At 31.4% G+C, this 24,260-nt stretch overlaps 1 protein-coding gene across 11 annotated transcripts in view; it reads right to left on the bottom strand.

The window, feature by feature from the left end:
• The window catches only part of LOC141449934 (uncharacterized), a 383,560-nt gene that overhangs the window by 3,059 nt on the left and 356,241 nt on the right, over positions 1-24,260 (bottom strand). For 6 of the 11 annotated variants that reach the window (XM_074119889.1, XM_074119888.1, XM_074119898.1 and 3 more), the window contains 6 exons: positions 6,339-6,396; positions 5,492-5,758; positions 2,843-2,997; positions 1,418-2,005; positions 558-689; positions 1-53 (listed from right to left, as the gene is read on the bottom strand). The exon at positions 1-53 is cut by the window's left edge. In XM_074119889.1, coding sequence (XP_073975990.1) covers positions 1-53; positions 558-689; positions 1,418-2,005; positions 2,843-2,997; positions 5,492-5,758; positions 6,339-6,396 — 1,253 coding nt within the window. Of the gene's footprint in view, positions 54-557; positions 690-1,417; positions 2,006-2,842; positions 2,998-5,491; positions 5,759-6,338; positions 6,397-7,088; positions 7,241-24,260 lie in introns of those variants that run through there. The other 5 variants (XM_074119892.1, XM_074119897.1, XM_074119895.1 and 2 more) reach the window with 4 other exon arrangements.

Genomic DNA, 24,260 nt, shown 5'->3' with positions numbered 1-24,260 from the left:
TCGGCCCTCATTGAAAGGTCATTCGGGGTAGCCTGATAAGACAAACTAGTGGACTGAAAACAGAACAAAAAAAAAAAAAATTGATTGAAAAATTGCAATTATAGTGTAAGAAAAGCAAAAAATAAAGTTATTTTAAAGGATTTGGAAGAAATGTTATTAGAACTGATAGCATCGCAAAAGTAAACAGTAAACATTATCGAAGGGCGGTCGTTTAATGAGATTGAAAACGAGGATGGGTCCATCGATAACCCAACTGGAATGTATTCTGAAGAATATGGCAGTCGAAAACTGCCCGACTAAAAATAGCTTTAATATAATACAATTTTTAAAATAGTGAATCAGTTGAAGATTTAAAAAACAAAAAGAAGATAGCTTGTTCAATAGCCACAACTGAAATGATTATTTTTTAATGCACCTTAAAATTTGCGAATTTAATTCGAATTTTTTCCCAGCTCATTAACTTAATTGATAAGTTAATAAAAAATACATAAAAAAAACTGTGTAAATTTACTTACAGCTTAGAAAATACTTTTAATTAATCAATAAACTTTAATTACCTTAATTTTAGGAGTATCACTAGGTTGAGGCCTTTTCACTAAGTCTTCTATTTCATCTTGGAATAGGTGTTCATTCCTTTGACTTTGTAATGAATCGTTTGCCATAGGCTTGAATCCCAAGTTTAAGCCCATCTAAAAATTGCAATAATTGATTGATTCAGTTTAAACAATTCCTTATAAGTTCTAATAAAGGGAAAAATTGGGTAAAATTTTCATTAATAATTCTTCAAGAAATTTACAATTATTATACAAAACACTGTATCGGCTAAGTGAATAGGGCAGATGAAAATTGGGCTTTTCAACCAAAACAATAATAATAACTCAACAATTTGTTTACTTTCTTGAATGAAAAGAGTATTGTAGACGTACAGAAAATCTATTTTAAGTTAAATGATGTTTTTTAGGTCTCCCGACTATGTGAATGTACCCGTGCAAGTGAAATCTTTAGGGCCAGTCAGTTTAGCAGCAAGTGACCGAATAATTGTGCTCGGATTTGGCAAAGACAGCTTTCTGTTAACTATGAATGCATTTTTTTACCCAACTCTGAATTTTTGAAACGCCTCAGGACATGTCTCCTCTTAATTTAACTTAGGGCAAGTCTAGCACTAGCTGTCTTTTTGCAGTGTATCGTAACATTTCTAATACTCGCGTATATAACAACACAGAAATGCACAATTGAATGGCTGACTATTTGAAGACTAATATGGTACAGGAACAATCAGCTGAGTTTAAAGATGAATATAACTCCGTGTTTTATGACCATTAGTCCATGAATGGATGGGTTTAAAGGTAAATTTCACTAGTTAAAAACTGAATTTTTTCAACGCCTTATTAGTATAGTTGTTACAAAAGTTTCATACCTCCATATTATTGTTCGGCTGCGTGAGAGGCGACGATCGAGGCGAACTATCAACAGGGCTAGGTGAATGCAACAGTGAAGGATGTAAATTGGTTCCATTGGCGCAATGCGCTGCTGCAGCGGCTGCAAGAAAACCGAATCCTGCGGCCGCCACAGGATGATGATGCTCCGGTGGACCAAGTGGACTTACACCCAAGAACGGATGGTGATGGTGTTGTTGATGAACTTGCGATTGTTGATGCAACTGTTGTTGTTGTTGCGATTGTTGCTGTGACGACTGTTGTTGTTGTTGTTGTTGTTGTTGCTGCTGCTGCTGCTGTTGCAGATGTTGTTGTTGCTGCTGAATTTGCTGCTGCTGCAGTTGCTGTTGTTGTTGTTGTTGCTGCTGCTGTACTGCAGCTTGATGGTGATGATGAGCAGCTGCCGCCAACATTTGCTGCCTTAAATTCTGAGCTACGGCTACTACTGCAGCAGCTGCTGAATTCGGAGAAACTCCTCCACCATCGGAACCTGCCACCGATCCTGGCCCACTACCTCCGCTTCCAGGTCCACTGCTAGTTGCACTAGTACTGTAATTGTGAACTACTTCCTGTTCAAAGAATAAAATGTATATAAACAATAGCGCCAAAAATATTTTGAAACAAATCTCTTTCTCTATTGTATTAGTGATTTCTTTATTTCAGATAACCTTAACTTTTTTAAGTTTTTTGCCGTTCAAATTTTGGTCGTATTAACAAAACTAAATAATTATCAGACTGCTTTTCATAAAACATTAACATAAATAAAAAGATTCCTAAAATTACTCCTCCTAGCAATTAAAAGTGTAAACATGAAAGCTGAATTTAAATAAATGGAACTCTGTCCAGGTAAACGAAAAGTTACAGCGCTGAAAAAAATCCCTTGAAATTATAAATTTACATTATTGCTTTTATCTTTGAATTTTGTTTATTGCCCAACATTTTAAATCATATTTAAGAAGTTGGTTTGTACTTTCTATTTTAAAAAAAAACTTGAAAAAATTGAAGTTTTGTTATAATTTACAAACTTATTATAAGATTATGAACAAAGTTTTAAGACACGAGATCATAATAAGACGTTAAGTAAAAAGAAAGACAGATGAAAACTATAAACCTGTATATTTATAGTAATACTAGTGAAGATTTAATAAAAGTGGGGCAACTTTATTACTATAGTATCCTTTGTTATAATGTTATGGCATCGTACCAAATATGCTGATTGTGAATACTTTATTGTTTGAGATTATTTTTAGCAAAATACTTTTATACTTTAGCAAACAACCGAATAAAAAAAAAAAAAAAATACATTAATACTTTAAACACTGAAAAAAAAAAATGAACGATAAATAAAATGTTTGAGTACTTTTTATAAAAGTAACTTTTTTAGCAATTTAAACAAAAACACTTACGGGTATTCGATGGTAAGCTAAATTCAGCGTAGGTTCTTCTTTAATATGCTGAGGATCTCTAAACACTACGGCTCGTATTACGCCCCTTATGTGCTCTTCAGGCCATATGCCTAAAAGAATCCTCTGCGGTCGCCCTCTACCTTTAGGCCTTAAGTCTGTACATTAGAAATAAAATTTTATAAACATTTTGCGAAATAAGTATTTCTTAATTAAGTTTTTTTTTCTGCACTTAATTTGAGAGTGCGCTTTCCTGAAGGACATACTATTAGCTTTTCTTTAAAAATTTAAATCATCTAACAAAATTAATCAATATTAATGTAGAGAAAAATTATTATTTTTTTTTTAAATAGAAATTTGACAAATAATTTTCAAGATTAATTGATTTTTTCGTAAACTAAAACAAAAACTGTTCAGTTTCAACTACAGTTTAATGGTCGATCATTAAAAAACTGACTTATCATTTTTTGGCGATATTTTATTTTTAAGAATAGTACGGTTATTTTTGATATAATATTTTTTTTCTTGATAGAGAAAAATAAGGAAACAGTTTTTGTTTAAATTAATTTACTTTCTAGGATTGTGATAATCTTAAAAACTTCAGAATAAAATATGCAGTAAGTAATTTTACAAGTTATTGTCAAACTATGTTTTATTAAAAGTTAAAAAAAGAAATCATACAGCAATATAAAAATAAAAAGCTAAGCACTACAAATTAGCAGTAGAAAAGAAATAGTAATTTGGAAAATAAAAAGTAGGTTGTGTCAAAAAATATGTTTGCTTAAATATGCAAAAAGATGGCATTGAGAATATTTAATCAAACTGCCATGCACTATATCTTGGACTTTGACCACTAAACGAATATTGTAAGTTACGTTAAACGCTAAATCTTAAGTAAATCTTACATTCATTTGGAAGAACAAGAACTAGGAAATGATTTACAAAGAAGATAAAGAAGCAAGATGGAGTTTGAAGAATGAATTGTAATGTAGGAAGAAATTTAATTGCAATCCCACTTATTTAAGTTACTATTCTTCCGGAATTGAATTGGTTATCAATGCTTCAGAACTTAACGATTATAGAAAATTTAATTCAAGGAAAAAGATGTTCCCACACTTTTTTTATTACATTCACTTTTCAGGCTGAAAAAATAAAAACCACATTGTTCGATACAACCCTACATCAAGGACTCATTCATATCTTGATTCTTGGCCAGCTTGGGTCTATCTAGGATGGCTAATTTAGCAAAGACCACAACTATGGGATAAGTGGCGTATAGACAGATATTGGTTTGCCTTTTATCGACTCCGAACCATTTTATGACATCTTCATGAAAGTCAGCGGACTACAGATCGATCGTCAATGGTAGTGTTAACTCATCCAAGAGATTTCTTCTGACGTACTATTTAATGGGTACTGGCAGAACCGAAAAACTAATTGGTTATTTAATGATGATCACGTCACTAGTTAATGATACTAGATGTGATGGACAAAGCATAAGTTAATATAGTATTTTACTACTGTGCGATACGAATTGCAGTAAGTCATTCAGTTTAATTGTAGATGTCAGCAATGAATATTTGGTTAAGCTTGTTTAGATTGCTTAGTGCACACTAATTCTACGGGGGATGTATACAATATCTTCTGGGAGGCAAGGACCCAGACGTTTACAAATCTTGGTGGAGGAGACATTATGCCTAACTGGCTGTTATCTCAGACTCCCTTTTGCTAATCATTGTAGCTGGACATTAAAAGGTGTCTCAAATGTGGGCATAATTAATGATAATTTGCCCATACGTTTCCACATTTTCTCTACACTTACATAGACCTTAAAAAATAAATTGGCTGATTATTAGATTCCTGAACTTTATTTCGAAAATTATTTGAACCAATTAAATTATTGAAACGTATCTCTAATCGTATATTCTATTTTCTTAAAATTTCCTAAAATTCAGGGATCTTTAAAAGTTTGTACTTTTTAGGCCAAAACATTTTTAGAGATGCAATGTTGTGCATGTACATTAAAAAAAAAAAACAAAAAAAAACTCACATCAAATAGTGCTTAAGACTAAGACTAAGAAGACAAAGAAAAAAAGACTAAAAATAAGATGAAGTTAGTGGGGCGAGATGCTAGCAAGCTGTCCATTACCTTATCGTGTAAAGCCACACACTCAACACATTAAAGGTACTGTCATGTTTGCAATATTATTTTTCTTTAGATTAATAAAGTAAGTAACTTCATTTAATTAGGATTAATATCTATGTGGAAAAGTTGGAAACATTTTATAAAACTTTGTACACTGTACACACTTTTGTCCATAGATTTTAGATATATCTGTTTTTCAGTAGAGATAATAATTTAAAATGAAATTAAGATGTTTCAAACTTGTCCACCCACATGATGAACACAATGATTTTTTTTTTTAAGATAATCATTGTCTGCATCATGATTAACAACTGGAATCCTCTAATACTTCAAGAACAATATAAATTCCAAATAATATTCTTTTTGCAAATTTTATATTTTAACTTTTTTTCTTTTCTCTAAAAAAAAATATAAATTTTTAGTTTAACAATAATTTTTCTTTTCTTTTATTCCAAAAATTTATAGAAAAGAGGATTCAGTGTTAGTTTCTAATAGTAAGTATTTACCAGAACCTCCATCAGCCGAAGGTCCTAACATATTGTGCACCCGGTTGGCGTAGAGTACAAACGTTGGATATGGTATGTCGTATTTTCTGGCCGCTTGCGATAAAGATAGTCCTTCCTTTAAAACTGATAATATCGCTTCAGCCATTGTTTCAGGTCGCCAAGATTTTAAAGGTCCACGTTCTCTAAACCTCAGATTATGAACTAAACTCTGGTTTGTGTTCCAACATTTTTGCCACATCGACTGCAACTGATACTGGTAACTGTCTGCTAGAAAATATACCAATTACAATTAATACTTTATTTATAAAAAAAAAATAATAAAATTAATTAAAGGTACGAGTATAATATATAAAGATATAAGGCAGTTGACAAAGGAAGACTACATAATTGCGACACAAAGGGTTAAAATTCAAATCCGGAATGTTAAATTAGGAGTCTGCAACTAGACTCGATGAAGGCATGAGTTTTTCTTCTGCGAAGAGACAAACTCTAAGACTGTGGAAATTGTTTTAAAATTTCTTTCCAGAATAAGATATTACCAAGTGCGAAATAAAAAATAATTTCTAGGAATATTTATAGGACCAGGATGTATAAGTTTGTCTTATAGAACGCAACGTCTTCATTTTAGAATGAACAAGATTGGGCTATCTGCTACACCAATATGTTTGGTAATCATCAGAAAAACTATTTACCTTCATCGAGTTAGGAGATAACATAAGATTTATACATCTATATAGAGAAGATAGGTTGGTATAAACATTCATTCATTTGCTCATTTTGAAAATTACAGTGCATTTTATATAGAACGGTGCTCTTAATTTCAATGACTGGTAAGAAAAGCCCTTACCCGCTAGCGAAGACGTGGATGCTCCCAGCCAGGCATGCGATGATTCTAACATTTTCGCCTGAAACAAAAAAATAATATGAATTAATTGAAAGAAATGAATTAATCACAACATGGAAAGTAAAAACAGAAAGAGGAAAAATAAGAGAAATTTTCTGGGCAGAGCGAAGAGAAAATGCAACCCCAATCATGGTGCCTCAATATTTTATAAAGGGGAAAGAGTTCGACACTAAAAATTCACTGTAATTTATTTTATTTTTAAGGCGTGTCAATATCTAAGATCATTGTGGCCTGGAGCTTTCTCTTGTTACAGACAGCACTGTCCATTACCGGGCAATAAGCTGTAAGAACTAAGATCCTAGAAAGAGAAAAATCAGGGACAGCAGCTGGATTTTGAGATGACGGGGGTCTCCCTCCAAACTGAATTGATTATAAATATATAGGATTTTGTACCTTAATATTTGGCAACTCTAATTATTAAAAAAAAAAATTTTACTGCATTAAAAATAGAAGAGATCAGAGTGATACAAAGTATATTTTCTCTCTTAAACAAAACCCTGCGACAGTATTTTGCTTATAAATTAACTAAACACAAAAATATAAATAAAGTAAGCTTCTATCTCAGAATATCAAATATTTAACCACTTTTAGTTAAAATTGGCAAATTAGAATGGAATGACATAAACTGTCTGACAAAAAGGTTTTACGGGAATAAATATTATGGAATTATGGAATATAGGTTTTCTAGCTAACCTGTCCTTTTCTGTGTTTGTGCAACTTCATAGTAAGCTCTACAATAAGCTCTAATTGTTACAGAATTATTTAAAAACTGCTTTCATTTTTGTGACATTGCTTACTAAATTAACTAATTTAATGATACAATATGTGATATATATAGTTCATTTTCTTTCCACTAGAACGCGGATGAGTTGCATTATAGTTAGATGAACATTGGAGATGAAATTGTTTGGCTTTTAAATAAATAACTATTTTGGTTTGGAAACTAATTCAGGTAGAGAGATGTGTGTTTGTTTCAACCGCCATAGTGGCTAATCTGAGCCAATGTTTGTCAGAGTAGCCACCAAACTATAGTGGCTAAGGGGAGTAGAGTCTCCTATCGGGTGGGTGCGCGCAGGCTTGTGGTTCTTGTACTGATTATTAAGTAAGAGTCTTTCTAATAATTAATTTCGTGGTATTGGGCAAAGCTTTGTGAGTGTTGTAGTAGAGATATATACGGAGTTTACTTGACATAGACCTCCTCTCCACAATCCACTCACAAATATTCTATAATCCACGAATATATATATACAACTACTAATACATAACGTATACATACAATTATTTAGTGGGTGCTCGGTATGTGTAGCAGTCAGGCCACACACTAGTAATTGGTGTCTAGTATGTGGAGTTCGATGTCGTTGGGGCGAAATACTATAACCACACAATTTTCTCTAATACATACATTTATATAAATTAACCTCTCTAATTCACTCAAATCATTTATGTTTCTGCTAACGCCTCTGTTGATCTAACTAACTCAACAGAGTCTACCATTTCAAAAATGTCTTTTCTGAAATTTTCTTCCCTAATATTATTTAAAAAAAAAACCCAAATCCATTTGCTGTAATATTCCAACATTCGTCATCTTCCACAACACGCTACGCACGGGTCTGGCAGAACTGAACTGATTGATTCACTGCTTCTGAAGCGCAACATCAGACCTCCAAGGATGAGGGTTTATATGGCTCAGAGTTAGTCACTTTGAAGAATAAAAACTCATGTTTTGGGAGGCCTAGGTGCCTCCTACAAAACTTCTAAGCCTATTTAAACAGGCAGAACTGGAAGTGGTGCTAGTCGATGACACAAAAGATCTTTTGGGTCGCGTTCTTTTTTTCTGGCCAACGACCAATGAATATAATCTAATCAACTCGCCCAATTTAACTGTATGGTGATTGGCCAAAAATACTTTTATAGTACAGTCAGCTTCATGATTAAATCAGAAAAAAAATGGATAACACAATCATGGATCTTTCTTTTAATTGCTAATCTTCTTTCAGCAGTTACGCGGATGGCCGAGGCTCCAAGTGTAAACCATTTTATACTTTCCATTGCTGTCTGAAGGAATTGCAGCTTGAAGACCAATCTAGGGAAATATTTACTTTAAAAAATCAAGACATCTCATTTGTCTAAAATTCAAATGATCTAAAGCGCTTTATTATTATTATTATTTTTTAAAGTAAAACAAAGAACTTATCTCTATAATGAATGTGTTGTTAACTTGTCCTCTGTCGAATTATAAAGACAGGTAAAATATACATAGATTAAAGAAATAACAAAACTAAAAAGCGGAACAACTTGGCAAAACAGAATGAAGAAGAAAACGAAATTGGATGTTGGTGTGAAGTCGTTGAAATAGAGATGAAGGATATATCCTCACAGAGCAAAACTGGAATTCTTGATATGCATTAAATAATGACCCTATATTTAATTTAACCGACTTGGTAAATACATTTGGCGCGCGTACGTTGGCCGGGGCGAAATGCAGAAGAGCCACGAGGCCAGTGCTCTCTCTTCACTGGGTGTGCATAGTTTTCCAAGTATTTTAATTTGTCGCCGACCCCACCTTCTCCTGCGCTCTTATTCAGGAGGAGCCCACCAAACAACATCCGGCCACCAAATCCGAGAGAAGTCCTTACTCTACCTTGATGTCTGTTAAATATGTAATTTAAACCCTTCTCGGATATAAAAATATTTTCTAGAATAAATATGTTTTACAAAAGAGTGAAAAGCCCCTGAAAACTTTCTTGTCCAAAAAAACAAAAGAAAATCTCTTTAAATATTTTTCCTACACTTTTATTAAACCGAGAGTATAATTGAAAATTCCATTCTTCATCTTCTTTTAATTTTTTCTGTAAAGTATTATTTCATTTGATTTAATACTACTGCGTTTTCTCATACTTTTTCACGATTATAGTGATTAAAAATCATAACTTTAAACTTCTTAACTCAACATGTAAAACTCAAATAACTCAAAACTTTATGCCTGTTCTTTCTTCCTGAAAGCTATCATACTCCTGTCCATCTATCTACTGAAGGATACAAGATTTCAATTCTTGAAACAAATGATTCTTTCCAAAAATTAATCTTTTCTGAGATAGGTTAAACAATAATAAACACTTTGTTAAGTTTGTTCTTGTTCTAAATTTAAGGAACATCAGAGAAATGTTGCCAGTTGGATAAAAAAAAAGAACATAAAAATCCAAATTACATGGCTAATTTAGCACAACAACCACCATGCAAACAAAAAATGTTCTGAACTAAAAGGAAACTTAATTTCAAAAAGAAAATTGATTACATAAAAACATGATTTTTCCCTTCTTGATAAATCTAGAAATTCTCTGCAATATTTTATCTAAATTTAAGCAAATAAAGTAAGAGGATAATTCTGTGTTCACATTTTATGGATTATTTCTCAGGTATTCTACTAGATTGCAGCACTAGTACTGTTAGCCATCTTTCTGTCCTAAAAATCATTGGTATTCTAATTAAACCTTTTTGAATACCAAGACCTTTCCAACTGTGTGCGGCTTCCGGACATTTTTGTCTTGTTTACACCATCTACAGGAAAGAGAAATCTAATAGTGGAGTTATTAAGAGACGAACCTAAGGGCTGAAATAATGTGGGAAAAATTAACGGCCCTAGAATTACCAATGAAAAAATATTTGACTTTGAAAAAAAAATAAAGTATATTTATACATATTTTTTTTTTTTTTTTTTTTTTGAAAGAATAGAAACACAATCACCTCCATGTGACATAAGTAATTAATATTTATAAAGGGTTCACAGACTTGTAAAAGGGTTCTTTATACAGCTAGCTTCTTGAAGGGTGGCATATACTTGAGACTTTTTTTAAAAAAAATAACCTCTATAAATGTATAAAAAGAAATTTTAAAAAGCCTTGAGCCAGCGATGTCTACAAAGCAGTTTGTTGTGGGGGAGAGGACATGTGACTTGAGATGATGACAAATATGAGGGTTGAAAAGTGCGTATGTTTGTAGTGTAATTCAAGCACCTTGTCTTGTAACATACATTGTGCTTGCACACATGATTCTAGAAAGCTTAAGTTACATATTTAATGGAGGGAAAGATGCATCTGTGTGTGTGTGTGTGTGTGTGTGTGTTTGGGGTAGGGGAGGGCTTATATGATAGGGGAGAGCCGATGTATTGTAAGTTCAAAATGGTTTAGGGGACAGACCACAAAGGGTATTCACTAGGTCTTTCTTTTTTGACAGGGAAAATATTGTAATTACCTTCGGCTAGCTTTTTCTCATTTTGTAAATAAATAAATACCTCTCCTTATTAAAGATTCGAATGAAGATTTATTTTTTTAAGTTTAGCTAATGCCTAATTTACGATTAGAATGTGAAGAATTGAAAATTTAGATAGTTATACAAAATCAGAACGCTGTTAAAGTTGATTGAGCTTTGCAACAATACAAAGGGCCAATCTTTGTCGCCCACTAAAATCAATTACGAGGTGAAACTTGATAGAACGCTTACGTAAAAACATTTTTAATTTTTTGTTCTATTTATTTATTTATTTTTTTAATTGAAAAAGCCAAATCCGTGCATGCAAAATAATTGCCATTGAATACAATGAGGCGGAAATGTGGAGAGCCAGTGATTCTCAACCACAGTGCCGCGCGGCACTTTTGTGTCACGCGAAAGTTTTGAAGTTTGCCGCCAAATTTTAGAAATGCATACAATAAAAATTATATATTAAATGTAGAAGACGATATGAGAGTAGCATTATCATTTATAAGACCAAATATAAACGAAATTATCAAAAAACATCAAGCTCAAATTTCTCATTAAAAGTTTTCTTATTATTAACTTGTAATTAATCCCTTAATAAACATATACAGTTGTTTTTCTAGTACATATTATTTTATTTTATATTGAAAATAAACAAACTATTTTACACAGTGTATTATGGATAAGTAAAATACTTTCAAAACTTATCTTATTGTTAGTGTACCGCCAAATTTTGAAATTGTTAAAAGTGTGCCGCGACAAAAAAAATGGTTAAGAATCACTGGGAGAAGCGATCCAGTGATGACATTCCGCCCAAGAAATTGTAGTCAGTAACCAAGATTATCTCTTTGGCCACATCCTTTTTCAGTCACTTCGCCGTGTTGTGTGGCAGTGTGGATATGCTTAGACTTTTGCTTTAAAAGAGTTGCTCTGCTTTTGGTTTTGTGTCAGTAAAAAGAAGCTTTTTTAAGCTTTAGTTTGCGGAATTAGGGTTTCGAACACACCAGGTGTGTTAGTAATGTATCTTAAATAGTTCAGACTGAAATGTCTGTATACTATTACGTTGAGAAGTTTTGCGAAGCACTAAACTTAACACTCATGTACACCCATTCAGGTCTAAGTATGTCTTGTAATCGCTTTCCATTAAGTAATCGTTTTAGTAAATCGGAAATCTGTAATTTAATATAGTTGACTTCCTATAGAACCTTCGCGTATCCTTCACCGCAGATTGAGTATCATGTGCGTTTGATTTCTGATTGCAGATTTTAATTCTCTATTTCCTGGATATCCTCTAGATGCGTCTGTGAGTGCAGAGGTCGCTGTAACGTAGTCTACATCATGATTGTAAGAGTGTGTAAATGTTGCAGTTTTAGCAGTTTCAATTGAAAATGGTATCTCAAGCATCAAATTGCATTGATTAGAATAGGTTTATACACATATATGCACCTATAATGCACTAACTAAAAAAAATAATAAACGTAGAAAGTGCATGTGAAGAATTGTGCAACCTTTGTAACACACTAAAAGATAAGGGTTATGTACATTGCCCGGACAGAGGATTTACGATTGGCGTGGCCAGTTACTCCACTCGACCATACAATACGATGGTACACCCTGCCAGTGAGTTCGATTTAATCCTCTTTTATAATGTTGCCGTCTCTGCTAGATCGTTCTTTACTTCTACGATTTCTCTCTACACCAGTCTTTATATATTACCTTCCTTCTTCTTCTCCTTATATTTATATATCTTTCTACTATTTATTTATTCTTGTAAACAATTCATGCATAAACTTAAGTAAAACGGCCTTAATTATCTTAATCTGATCTAAAAAATAATGTTTTAAATCTCATCAAACGCATCAAATGTATCTTTTATATTTTAGCTTTGATTTCATTGTGCATGTTAATAGCGGAACACGCACAATCAGTAGTAATAAAAACGATCATTTACGAGTGTATGATGGGTATATTTTATGAGTGATGTTTGTTATGTTTCAAATGTTTCAAATGTTTAAATTCGCATTGTTTAATCAAATTTACTGTTCATTGAAAAATGATTGCTTAGTGGTTCCCAACCGGTGTTCCGCGAATATGGTCCAAGTGTTCCGCGAAATTTCAATTTCAAATGTATTGAAATTTAGAAACTTAGGAAAGATACTTTGTTTTTCTCAATTGTAAACTATAGTTATTTTGAGCACAGATCTAAAAAGGTAGAAGATATATAGATTTGAATTTTATTTGGGTCATGAAATTCTGTGAAATTATGGCCGTTCTATATCTCCCACTGTGAACCACGTATTGGTATGGAATTTTGGTCTCTTATACACTTTGTTTTTCTCAATTATAAACTATAGATATTTTGTGAATAGATCTATAAATGTTGAAGATATAAAGGGTTGAAATTTTCTTGGGTCATGAAATTCTGTAAAATTATGGCCGTTCTATATCTCCCACTGTGAACCACGTATTGGTATGGAAGTTTGTTCTCTTATACACTTTGTTTTTCTCAATTATAAACTATAGTTATTTTGTGCATAGATCTATAAATGTTGAAGATATAAACGGTTGAAATTTTTTTGGGTCATGAAATTCTGTAAAATTATAGCCGTTCTATATCTCCCACTGTGAACTACGTATTGGTATGGAATTTTGTTCTCTTATACACTTTGTTTTTCTCAATTGTAAACCATAGTTATTTTGAGCACAGATCTTGTGCATAGATCTATAAATGTTGAAGATATAAACGGTTGAAATTTTTTTGGGTCATGAAATTCAGTAAAATTATGGCCGTTCTATATCTCCCACTGTGAACTACGTATTGGTATGGAATTTTGTTCTCTTATACACTTTGTTTTTCTCAATTGTAAACTATAGTTATTTTGAGCACAGATCTAAAAAGGTAGAAGATATATAGATTTGAATTTTTTTTGGGTCATGAAATTCTGTGAAAATGTGGCCGTTCTATATCTCCCACTGTGAACCACGTATTGGTATGGAATTTTGGTCTCTTATACACTTTGTTTTTCTCAATTATAAACTATAGTTATTTTGTGAATAGATCTATAAATGTTGAAGATATAAAGGGTTGAAATTTTTTTAGGTCATGAAATTCTGTAAAATTATGGCCGTTCTATATCTCCCATTGTGAACCACGTATTGGTATGGAAGTATGTTCTCTTATACACTTTGTTTTTCTCAATTACAAACTATAGTTATTTTGTGCATAGATCTATAAATGTTGAAGATATAAAGGGTTGAAATTTTTTTGGGTCATGAAATTCTGTAAAATTATGGCCGTTCTATATCTCCCACTGTGAACCACGTATTGGTATGGAATTTTGTTCTCTTATACACTTTGTTTTTCTCAATTGTAAACTATAGTTATTTTGAGCACAGATCTAAAAACGTAGAAGATATAAAGAGTTGAAATTTTTTTGGGTCATGAAATTCTGTAAAATTATGGCCGTTCTATATCTCCCACTGTGAACCACGTATTGGTATGGAAGTTTGTTCTCTTATACACTTTGTTTTTCTCAATTATAAACTATAGTTATTTTGTGCATAGATCTATAAATGTTGAAGATAAAAAGGGTTGAAATTTTTTTGGTTCATGAAATTCTGTAAAATTATGGCCGTTCTATATCTCCCACTGTGAACCACGTATTGGTATGGAATTTTGTTCTCTTATACACTTTGTTTTTCTCAATTGTAAACTATAGTTATTTTGAGCACAGATCTAAAAACGTAGAAGATATAAAGAGTTGAAATTTTTTTGGGTCATGAAATTCTGTAAAATTATGGCCGTTCTATATCTCCCACTGTGAACCACGTATTGGTATGGAATTTTGTTCTCTTATACACTTTGTTTTTCTCAATTGTAAACCATAGTTATTTTGAGGACAGATCTAAAAAGGTAGAAGATAAAAAGAGTTGAAATTTTTTTGGGTCATGAAATTCTGTAAAATTATGGCCGTTCTATATCTCCCACTGTGAACCACGTATTGATATGGAATTTTGTTCTCTTATACACTTTGTTTTTCTCAATTATAAACTATAGTTATTTTGAGCACAGATCTAAAAAGGTAGAAGATATAAAGGGTTGAAATTTTTTTGGGTCATGAAATTCTGTAAAATTATGGCCGTTCTATATCTCCCACTGTGAACCACGTATTGGTATGGAATTTTGTTCTCTTATACACTTTGTTTTTCTCAATTATAAACTATAGTTATTTTGTGAACAGATCTATAAATGTTGAAGATATAAAGGGTTGAAATTTTTTTGGGTCATGAAATTCTGTAAAATTATGGCCGTTCTATATCTCCCACTGTGAACCACGTATTGGTATGGAAGTTTATTCTCTTATACACTTTGTTTTTCTCAATTATAAACTATAGTTATTTTGTGCACAGTTCTAAAAAGGTAGAAGATATAAAGGGTTGAAAATTTTTTGGGTCATTAAATTCTGTAAAATTATGGCCGTTCTATATCTCTCACTGTGAACCACGTATTGATATGGAATTTTTTTCTCTTATACACTTTGTTTTTCTCAATTGTAAACTATAGTTATTTTGAGCACAGATCTAAAATGGTAGAAGATATATGGAGTTGAAATTTTTTTGGGTCATGAAATTCTGTAAAATTATGGCCGTTCTATATCTCCCACTGTGAACCAAGTATTGGTATGGAATTTTGGTCTCTTATACACTTTGTTTTTCTCAATTATAAACTATAGTTACTTTGTGCATAGATCTATAAATGTTGAAGATATAAAGGGTTGAAATTTTTTTGGGTTATGAAATTCTGTAAAATTATGGCCGTTCTTTATCTCCCACTGTGAACCACGTATTGTTATGGAATTTTGTTCTCTTATACACTTTGTTTTTCTCAATTGTAAACTATAGTTATTTTGTGCACAGATCTAAAAAGGTAGAAGATATAAAGAGTTGAAATTTTTTTGGGTCATGAAATTCTGTAAAATTATGGCCGTTCTATATCTCCCACTGTGAACCACGTATTGGTATGGAATTTTGTTCTCTTATACACTTTGTTTTTCTCAATTGTAAACTATAGTTATTTTGAGCACAGATCTAAAAAGGTAGAAGATATAAACGGTTGAAATTTTTTTGGGTCATGAAATTCTGTAAAATTATGGCCGTTCTATATCTCCCATTGTGAACCACGTATTGATATGGAATTTTTTTCTCTTATACACTTTGTTTTTCTCAATTGTAAACTATAGTTATTTTGAGCACAGATCTAAAAAGGTAGAAGATATAAAGAGTTGAAAATTTTTTGGGTCATGAAATTCTGTAAAATTATGGCCGTTCTATATCTCCCACTGTGAACCACGTATTGATATGGAATTTTGTTCTCTTATACACTTTGTTTTTCTCAATTATAAACTATAGTTATTTTGAGCACAGATCTAAAAAGGTAGAAGATATAAAGGGTTGAAATTTTTTTGGGTCATGAAATTCTGTAAAATTATGGCCATTCTATATCTCCCACTGTAAACCACGTATTGGTATGGAATTTTGGTCACTTATACACTTTGTTTTTCTCAATTATAAACTATAGTTATTTTGTGCATAGATCTATAAATGTTGAAGATATAAACGGTTGAAATTTTTTTGGGTCATGAAATTCTGTAAAATTATGGCCGTTCTATATCTCCCACTGTGAACTACGTATTGGTATGGAATTTTGTTCTCTTATACACTTTGTTTTTCTCAATTGTAAACCATAGTTATTTTGAGCACAGATCTAAAAAGGTAGAAGATATAAAGAGTTGAAATTTTTTTGGGTCATGAAATTCTGTAAAATTATGGTCGTTCTATATCTTTCACTGTGAACCACGTATTGGCATGGAATTTTGTTCTTTTATACACTTTGTTTTTCTCAATTGTAAACTATAGTTATTTTGTGCACAGATCTAAAAAGGTAGAAGATATAAAGGGTTGAAAATTTTTTGGGTCATGAAATTCTGTAAAATTATGGCCGTTCTATATCTCCCACTGTGAACTACGTATTGGTATGGAATTTTGTTCTCTTATACACTTTGTTTTTCTCAATTATAAACTATAGTTATTTTGTGCATAGATCTATAAATGTTGAAGATATAAACGGTTGAAATTTTTTTGGGTCATGAAATTCTGTAAAATTATGGCCGTTCTATATCTCCCACTGTGAACTACGTATTGGTATGGAATTTTGTTCTCTTATACACTTTGTTTTTCTCAATTGTAAACTATAGTTATTTTGAGCACAGATCTAAAAAGGTAGAAGATATATAGATTTGAATTTTTTTTGGGTCATGAAATTCTGTGAAATTATGGCCGTTCTATATCTCCCACTGTGAACCACGTATTGGTATGGAATTTTGTTCTCTTATACACTTTGTTTTTCTCAATTATAAACTATAGTGATTTTGTGAATAGATCTATAAATGTTGAAGATATAAAGGGTTGAAATTTTTTTGGGTCATGAAATTCTGTAAAATTATGGCCGTTCTATATCTCTCACTGTGAACCACGTATTGGTATGGAAGTTTGTTCTCTTATACACTTTGTTTTTCTCAATTATAAACTATAGTTATTTTGTGCATAGTTCTAAAAAGGTAGAAGATATAAAGGGTTGAAAATTTTTTGGGTCATGAAATTCTGTAAAATTATGGCCGTTCTATATCTCTCACTGTGAACCACGTATTGATATGGAATTTTTTTCTCTTATACACTTTGTTTTTCTCAATTGTAAACTATAGTTATTTTGAGCACAGATCTAAAATGGTAGAAGATATATGGAGTTGAAATTTTTTTGGGTCATGAAATTCTGTAAAATTATGGCCGTTCTATATCTCCCACTGTGAACCACGTATTGGTATGGAATTTTGGTCTCTTATACACTTTGTTTTTCTCAATTATAAACTATAGTTATTTTGTGCATAGATCTATAAATGTTGAAGATATAAAGGGTTGAAATTTTTTTGGGTCATGAAATTCTGTAAAATTATGGCCGTTCTTTATCTCCCACTGTGAACCACGTATTGGTATGGAATTTTGTTCTCTTATACACTTTGTTTTTCTCAATTGTAAACTATAGTTATTTTGTGCACAGATCTAAAAAGGTAGAAGATATAAAGAGTTGAAATTTTTTTGGGTCATGAAATTCTGTAAAATTATGGCCGTTCTATATCTCCCACTGTGAACCACGTATTGGTATGGAATTTTGTTCTCTTATACACTTTGTTTTTCTCAATTGTAAACTATAGTTATTTTGAGCACAGATCTAAAAAGGTAGAAGATATAAACGGTTGAAATTTTTTTGGGTCATGAAATTCTGTAAAATTATGGCCGTTCTATATCTCCCATTGTGAACCACGTATTGATATGGAATGTTTTTCTCTTATACACTTTGTTTTTCTCAATTGTAAACTATAGTTATTTTGAGCACAGATCTAAAAAGGTAGAAGATATATAGAGTTGAAATTTTTTTGGGTCATGAAATTCTGTAAAATTATGGCTGTTCTATATCTCCCACTGTGAACCACGTATTGGTATGGAATTTTGGTCTCTTATACACTTTGTTTTTCTCAATTATAAACTATAGTTATTTTGTGCACAGTTCTAAAAAGGTAGAAGATATAAAGGGTTGAAAATTTTTTGGGTCATGAAATTCTGTAAAATTATGGCCGTTCTATATCTCCCACTGTGAACCACGTATTGGTATGGAATTTTGTTCTCCTCTACACTTTGTTTTTCTCAATTGTAAACTATAGTTATTTTGAGCACAGATCTAAAAAGGTAGAAGATATAAAGAGTTGAAATTTTTTTGGGTCATGAAATTCTGTAAAATTATGGCCGTTCTATATCTCCCACTGTGAACCACGTATTGGTATGGAAGTTTGTTCTCTTATACACTTTGTTTTTCTCAATTATAAACTATAGTTATTTTGTGCACAGTTCTAAAAAGGTAGAAGATATAAAGGGTTGAAAATTTTTTGGGTCATGAAATTCTGTAAAATTATGGCCGTTCTATATCTCTCACTGTGAACCACGTATTGATATGGAATTTTTTTCTCTTATACACTTTGTTTTTCTTAATTGTAAACTATAGTTATTTTGAGCACAGATCTAAAATGGTAGAAGATATATGGAGTTGAAATTTTTTTGGGTCATGAAATTCTGTAAAATTATGGCCGTTCTATATCTCTCACTGTGAACCACGTATTGGTATGGAAGTTTGTTCTCTTATACACTTTGTTTTTCTCAATTATAAACTATAGTTATTTTGTGCACAGTTCTAAAAAGGTAGAAGATATAAAGGGTTGAAAATTTTTTGGGTCATGAAATTCTGTAAAATTATGGCCGTTCTATATCTCTCACTGTGAACCACGTATTGATATGGAATTTTTTTCTCTTATACACTTTGTTTTTCTCAATTGTAAACTATAGTTATTTTGAGCACAGATCTAAAATGGTAGAAGATATATGGAGTTGAAATTTTTTTGGGTCATGAAATTCTGTAAAATTATGGCCGTTCTATATCTCCCACTGTGAACCACGTATTGGTATGGAATTTTGGTCTCTTATACACTTTGTTTTTCTCAATTATAAATTATAGTTATTTTGTGCATAGATCTATAAATGTTGAAGATATAAAGGGTTGAAATTTTTTTGGGTCATGAAATTCTGTAAAATTATGGCCGTTCTTTATCTCCCACTGTAAACCACGTATTGGTATGGAATTTTGTTCTCTTATACACTTTGTTTTTCTCAATTGTAAACTATAGTTATTTTGTGCACAGATCTAAAAAGGTAGAAGATATAAAGAGTTGAAATTTTATTGGGTCATGAAATTCTGTAAAATTATGGCCGTTCTATATCTCCCACTGTGAACCACGTATTGGTATGGAATTTTGTTCTCTTATACACTTTGTTTTTCTCAATTGTAAACTATAGTTATTTTGAGCACAGATCTAAAAAGGTAGAAGATATAAACGGTTGAAATTTTTTTGGGTCATGAAATTCTGTAAAATTATGGCCGTTCTATATCTCCCATTGTGAACCACGTATTGATATGGAATGTTTTTTCTTATACACTTTGTTTTTCTCAATTGTAAACTATAGTTATTTTGAGCACAGATCTAAAAAGGTAGAAGATATATAGAGTTGAAATTTTTTTGGGTCATGAAATTCTGTAAAATTATGGCCGTTCTATATCTCCCACTGTGAACCACGTATTGGTATGGAATTTTGGTCTCTTATACACTTTGTTTTTCTCAATTATAAACTATAGTTATTTTGTGCACAGTTCTAAAAAGGTAGAAGATATAAAGGGTTGAAAATTTTTTGGGTCATGAAATTCTGTAAAATTATGGCCGTTCTATATCTCCCACTGTGAACCACGTATTGGTATGGAATTTTGTTCTCCTCTACACTTTGTTTTTCTCAATTGTAAACTATAGTTATTTTGAGCACAGATCTAAAAAGGTAGAAGATATAAAGAGTTGAAATTTTTTTGGGTCATGAAATTCTGTAAAATTATGGCCGTTCTATATCTCCCACTGTGAACCACGTATTGGTATGGAAGTTTGTTCTCTTATACACTTTGTTTTTCTCAATTATAAACTATAGTTATTTTGTGCACAGTTCTAAAAAGGTAGAAGATATAAAGGGTTGAAAATTTTTTGGGTCATGAAATTCTGTAAAATTATGGCCGTTCTATATCTCTCACTGTGAACCACGTATTGATATGGAATTTTTTTCTCTTATACACTTTGTTTTTCTTAATTGTAAACTATAGTTATTTTGAGCACAGATCTAAAATGGTAGAAGATATATGGAGTTGAAATTTTTTTGGGTCATGAAATTCTGTAAAATTATGGCCGTTCTATATCTCTCACTGTGAACCACGTATTGGTATGGAAGTTTGTTCTCTTATACACTTTGTTTTTCTCAATTATAAACTATAGTTATTTTGTGCACAGTTCTAAAAAGGTAGAAGATATAAAGGGTTGAAAATTTTTTGGGTCATGAAATTCTGTAAAATTATGGCCGTTCTATATCTCCCACTGTGAACCACGTATTGATATGGAATTTTGTTCTCTTATACACTTTGTTTTTCTCAATTATAAACTATAGTTATTTTGAGCACAGATCTAAAAAGGTAGAAGATATAAAGGGTTGAAATTTTTTTGGGTCATGAAATTCTGTAAAATTATGGCCATTCTATATCTCCCACTGTAAACCACGTATTGGTATGGAATTTTGGTCACTTATACACTTTGTTTTTCTCAATTATAAACTATAGTTATTTTGTGCATAGATCTATAAATGTTGAAGATATAAACGGTTGAAATTTTTTTGGGTCATGAAATTCTGTAAAATTATGGCCGTTCTATATCTCCCACTGTGAACTACGTATTGGTATGGAATTTTGTTCTCTTATACACTTTGTTTTTCTCAATTGTAAACCATAGTTATTTTGAGCACAGATCTAAAAAGGTAGAAGATATAAAGAGTTGAAATTTTTTTGGGTCATGAAATTCTGTAAAATTATGGTCGTTCTATATCTTTCACTGTGAACCACGTATTGGCATGGAATTTTGTTCTTTTATACACTTTGTTTTTCTCAATTGTAAACTATAGTTATTTTGTGCACAGATCTAAAAAGGTAGAAGATATAAAGGGTTGAAAATTTTTTGGGTCATGAAATTCTGTAAAATTATGGCCGTTCTATATCTCCCACTGTGAACTACGTATTGGTATGGAATTTTGTTCTCTTATACACTTTGTTTTTCTCAATTATAAACTATAGTTATTTTGTGCATAGATCTATAAATGTTGAAGATATAAACGGTTGAAATTTTTTTGGGTCATGAAATTCTGTAAAATTATGGCCGTTCTATATCTCCCACTGTGAACTACGTATTGGTATGGAATTTTGTTCTCTTATACACTTTGTTTTTCTCAATTGTAAACTATAGTTATTTTGAGCACAGATCTAAAAAGGTAGAAGATATATAGATTTGAATTTTTTTTGGGTCATGAAATTCTGTGAAATTATGGCCGTTCTATATCTCCCACTGTGAACCACGTATTGGTATGGAATTTTGTTCTCTTATACACTTTGTTTTTCTCAATTATAAACTATAGTGATTTTGTGAATAGATCTATAAATGTTGAAGATATAAAGGGTTGAAATTTTTTTGGGTCATGAAATTCTGTAAAATTATGGCCGTTCTATATCTCTCACTGTGAACCACGTATTGGTATGGAAGTTTGTTCTCTTATACACTTTGTTTTTCTCAATTATAAACTATAGTTATTTTGTGCACAGTTCTAAAAAGGTAGAAGATATAAAGGGTTGAAAATTTTTTGGGTCATGAAATTCTGTAAAATTATGGCCGTTCTATATCTCTCACTGTGAACCACGTATTGATATGGAATTTTTTTCTCTTATACACTTTGTTTTTCTCAATTGTAAACTATAGTTATTTTGAGCACAGATCTAAAATGGTAGAAGATATATGGAGTTGAAATTTTTTTGGGTCATGAAATTCTGTAAAATTATGGCCGTTCTATATCTCCCACTGTGAACCACGTATTGGTATGGAATTTTGGTCTCTTATACACTTTGTTTTTCTCAATTATAAACTATAGTTATTTTGTGCATAGATCTATAAATGTTGAAGATATAAAGGGTTGAAATTTTTTTGGGTCATGAAATTCTGTAAAATTATGGCCGTTCTTTATCTCCCACTGTGAACCACGTATTGGTATGGAATTTTGTTCTCTTATACACTTTGTTTTTCTCAATTGTAAACTATAGTTATTTTGTGCACAGATCTAAAAAGGTAGAAGATATAAAGAGTTGAAATTTTTTTGGGTCATGAAATTCTGTAAAATTATGGCCGTTCTATATCTCCCACTGTGAACCACGTATTGGTATGGAATTTTGTTCTCTTATACACTTTGTTTTTCTCAATTGTAAACTATAGTTATTTTGAGCACAGATCTAAAAAGGTAGAAGATATAAACGGTTGAAATTTTTTTGGGTCATGAAATTCTGTAAAATTATGGCCGTTCTATATCTCCCATTGTGAACCACGTATTGATATGGAATGTTTTTCTCTTATACACTTTGTTTTTCTCAATTGTAAACTATAGTTATTTTGAGCACAGATCTAAAAAGGTAGAAGATATATAGAGTTGAAATTTTTTTGGGTCATGAAATTCTGTAAAATTATGGCCGTTCTATATCTCCCACTGTGAACCACGTATTGGTATGGAATTTTGGTCTCTTATACACTTTGTTTTTCTCAATTATAAACTATAGTTATTTTGTGCACAGTTCTAAAAAGGTAGAAGATATAAAGGGTTGAAAATTTTTTGGGTCATGAAATTCTGTAAAATTATGGCCGTTCTATATCTCCCACTGTGAACCACGTATTGGTATGGAATTTTGTTCTCCTCTACACTTTGTTTTTCTCAATTGTAAACTATAGTTATTTTGAGCACAGATCTAAAAAGGTAGAAGATATAAAGAGTTGAAATTTTTTTGGGTCATGAAATTCTGTAAAATTATGGCCGTTCTATATCTCCCACTGTGAACCACGTATTGGTATGGAAGTTTGTTCTCTTATACACTTTGTTTTTCTCAATTATAAACTATAGTTATTTTGTGCACAGTTCTAAAAAGGTAGAAGATATAAAGGGTTGAAAATTTTTTGGGTCATGAAATTCTGTAAAATTATGGCCGTTCTATATCTCTCACTGTGAACCACGTATTGATATGGAATTTTTTTCTCTTATACACTTTGTTTTTCTTAATTGTAAACTATAGTTATTTTGAGCACAGATCTAAAATGGTAGAAGATATATGGAGTTGAAATTTTTTTGGGTCATGAAATTCTGTAAAATTATGGCCGTTCTATATCTCTCACTGTGAACCACGTATTGGTATGGAAGTTTGTTCTCTTATACACTTTGTTTTTCTCAATTATAAACTATAGTTATTTTGTGCACAGTTCTAAAAAGGTAGAAGATATAAAGGGTTGAAAATTTTTTGGGTCATGAAATTCTGTAAAATTATGGCCGTTCTATATCTCCCACTGTGAACCACGTATTGATATGGAATTTTGTTCTCTTATACACTTTGTTTTTCTCAATTATAAACTATAGTTATTTTGAGCACAGATCTAAAAAGGTAGAAGATATAAAGGGTTGAAATTTTTTTGGGTCATGAAATTCTGTAAAATTATGGCCATTCTATATCTCCCACTGTAAACCACGTATTGGTATGGAATTTTGGTCACTTATACACTTTGTTTTTCTCAATTATAAACTATAGTTATTTTGTGCATAGATCTATAAATGTTGAAGATATAAACGGTTGAAATTTTTTTGGGTCATGAAATTCTGTAAAATTATGGCCGTTCTATATCTCCCACTGTGAACTACGTATTGGTATGGAATTTTGTTCTCTTATACACTTTGTTTTTCTCAATTGTAAACCATAGTTATTTTGAGCACAGATCTAAAAAGGTAGAAGATATAAAGAGTTGAAATTTTTTTGGGTCATGAAATTCTGTAAAATTATGGTCGTTCTAT

Source organism: Rhodnius prolixus, unplaced genomic scaffold (genome assembly GCF_049639745.1).
Source record: "Rhodnius prolixus isolate KJV_2025 unplaced genomic scaffold, Rpr scaffold_2, whole genome shotgun sequence".
Classification (NCBI taxonomy): domain Eukaryota; kingdom Metazoa; phylum Arthropoda; class Insecta; order Hemiptera; family Reduviidae; genus Rhodnius; species Rhodnius prolixus.
This window is presented reverse-complemented; position numbering and strand designations above follow the sequence as displayed.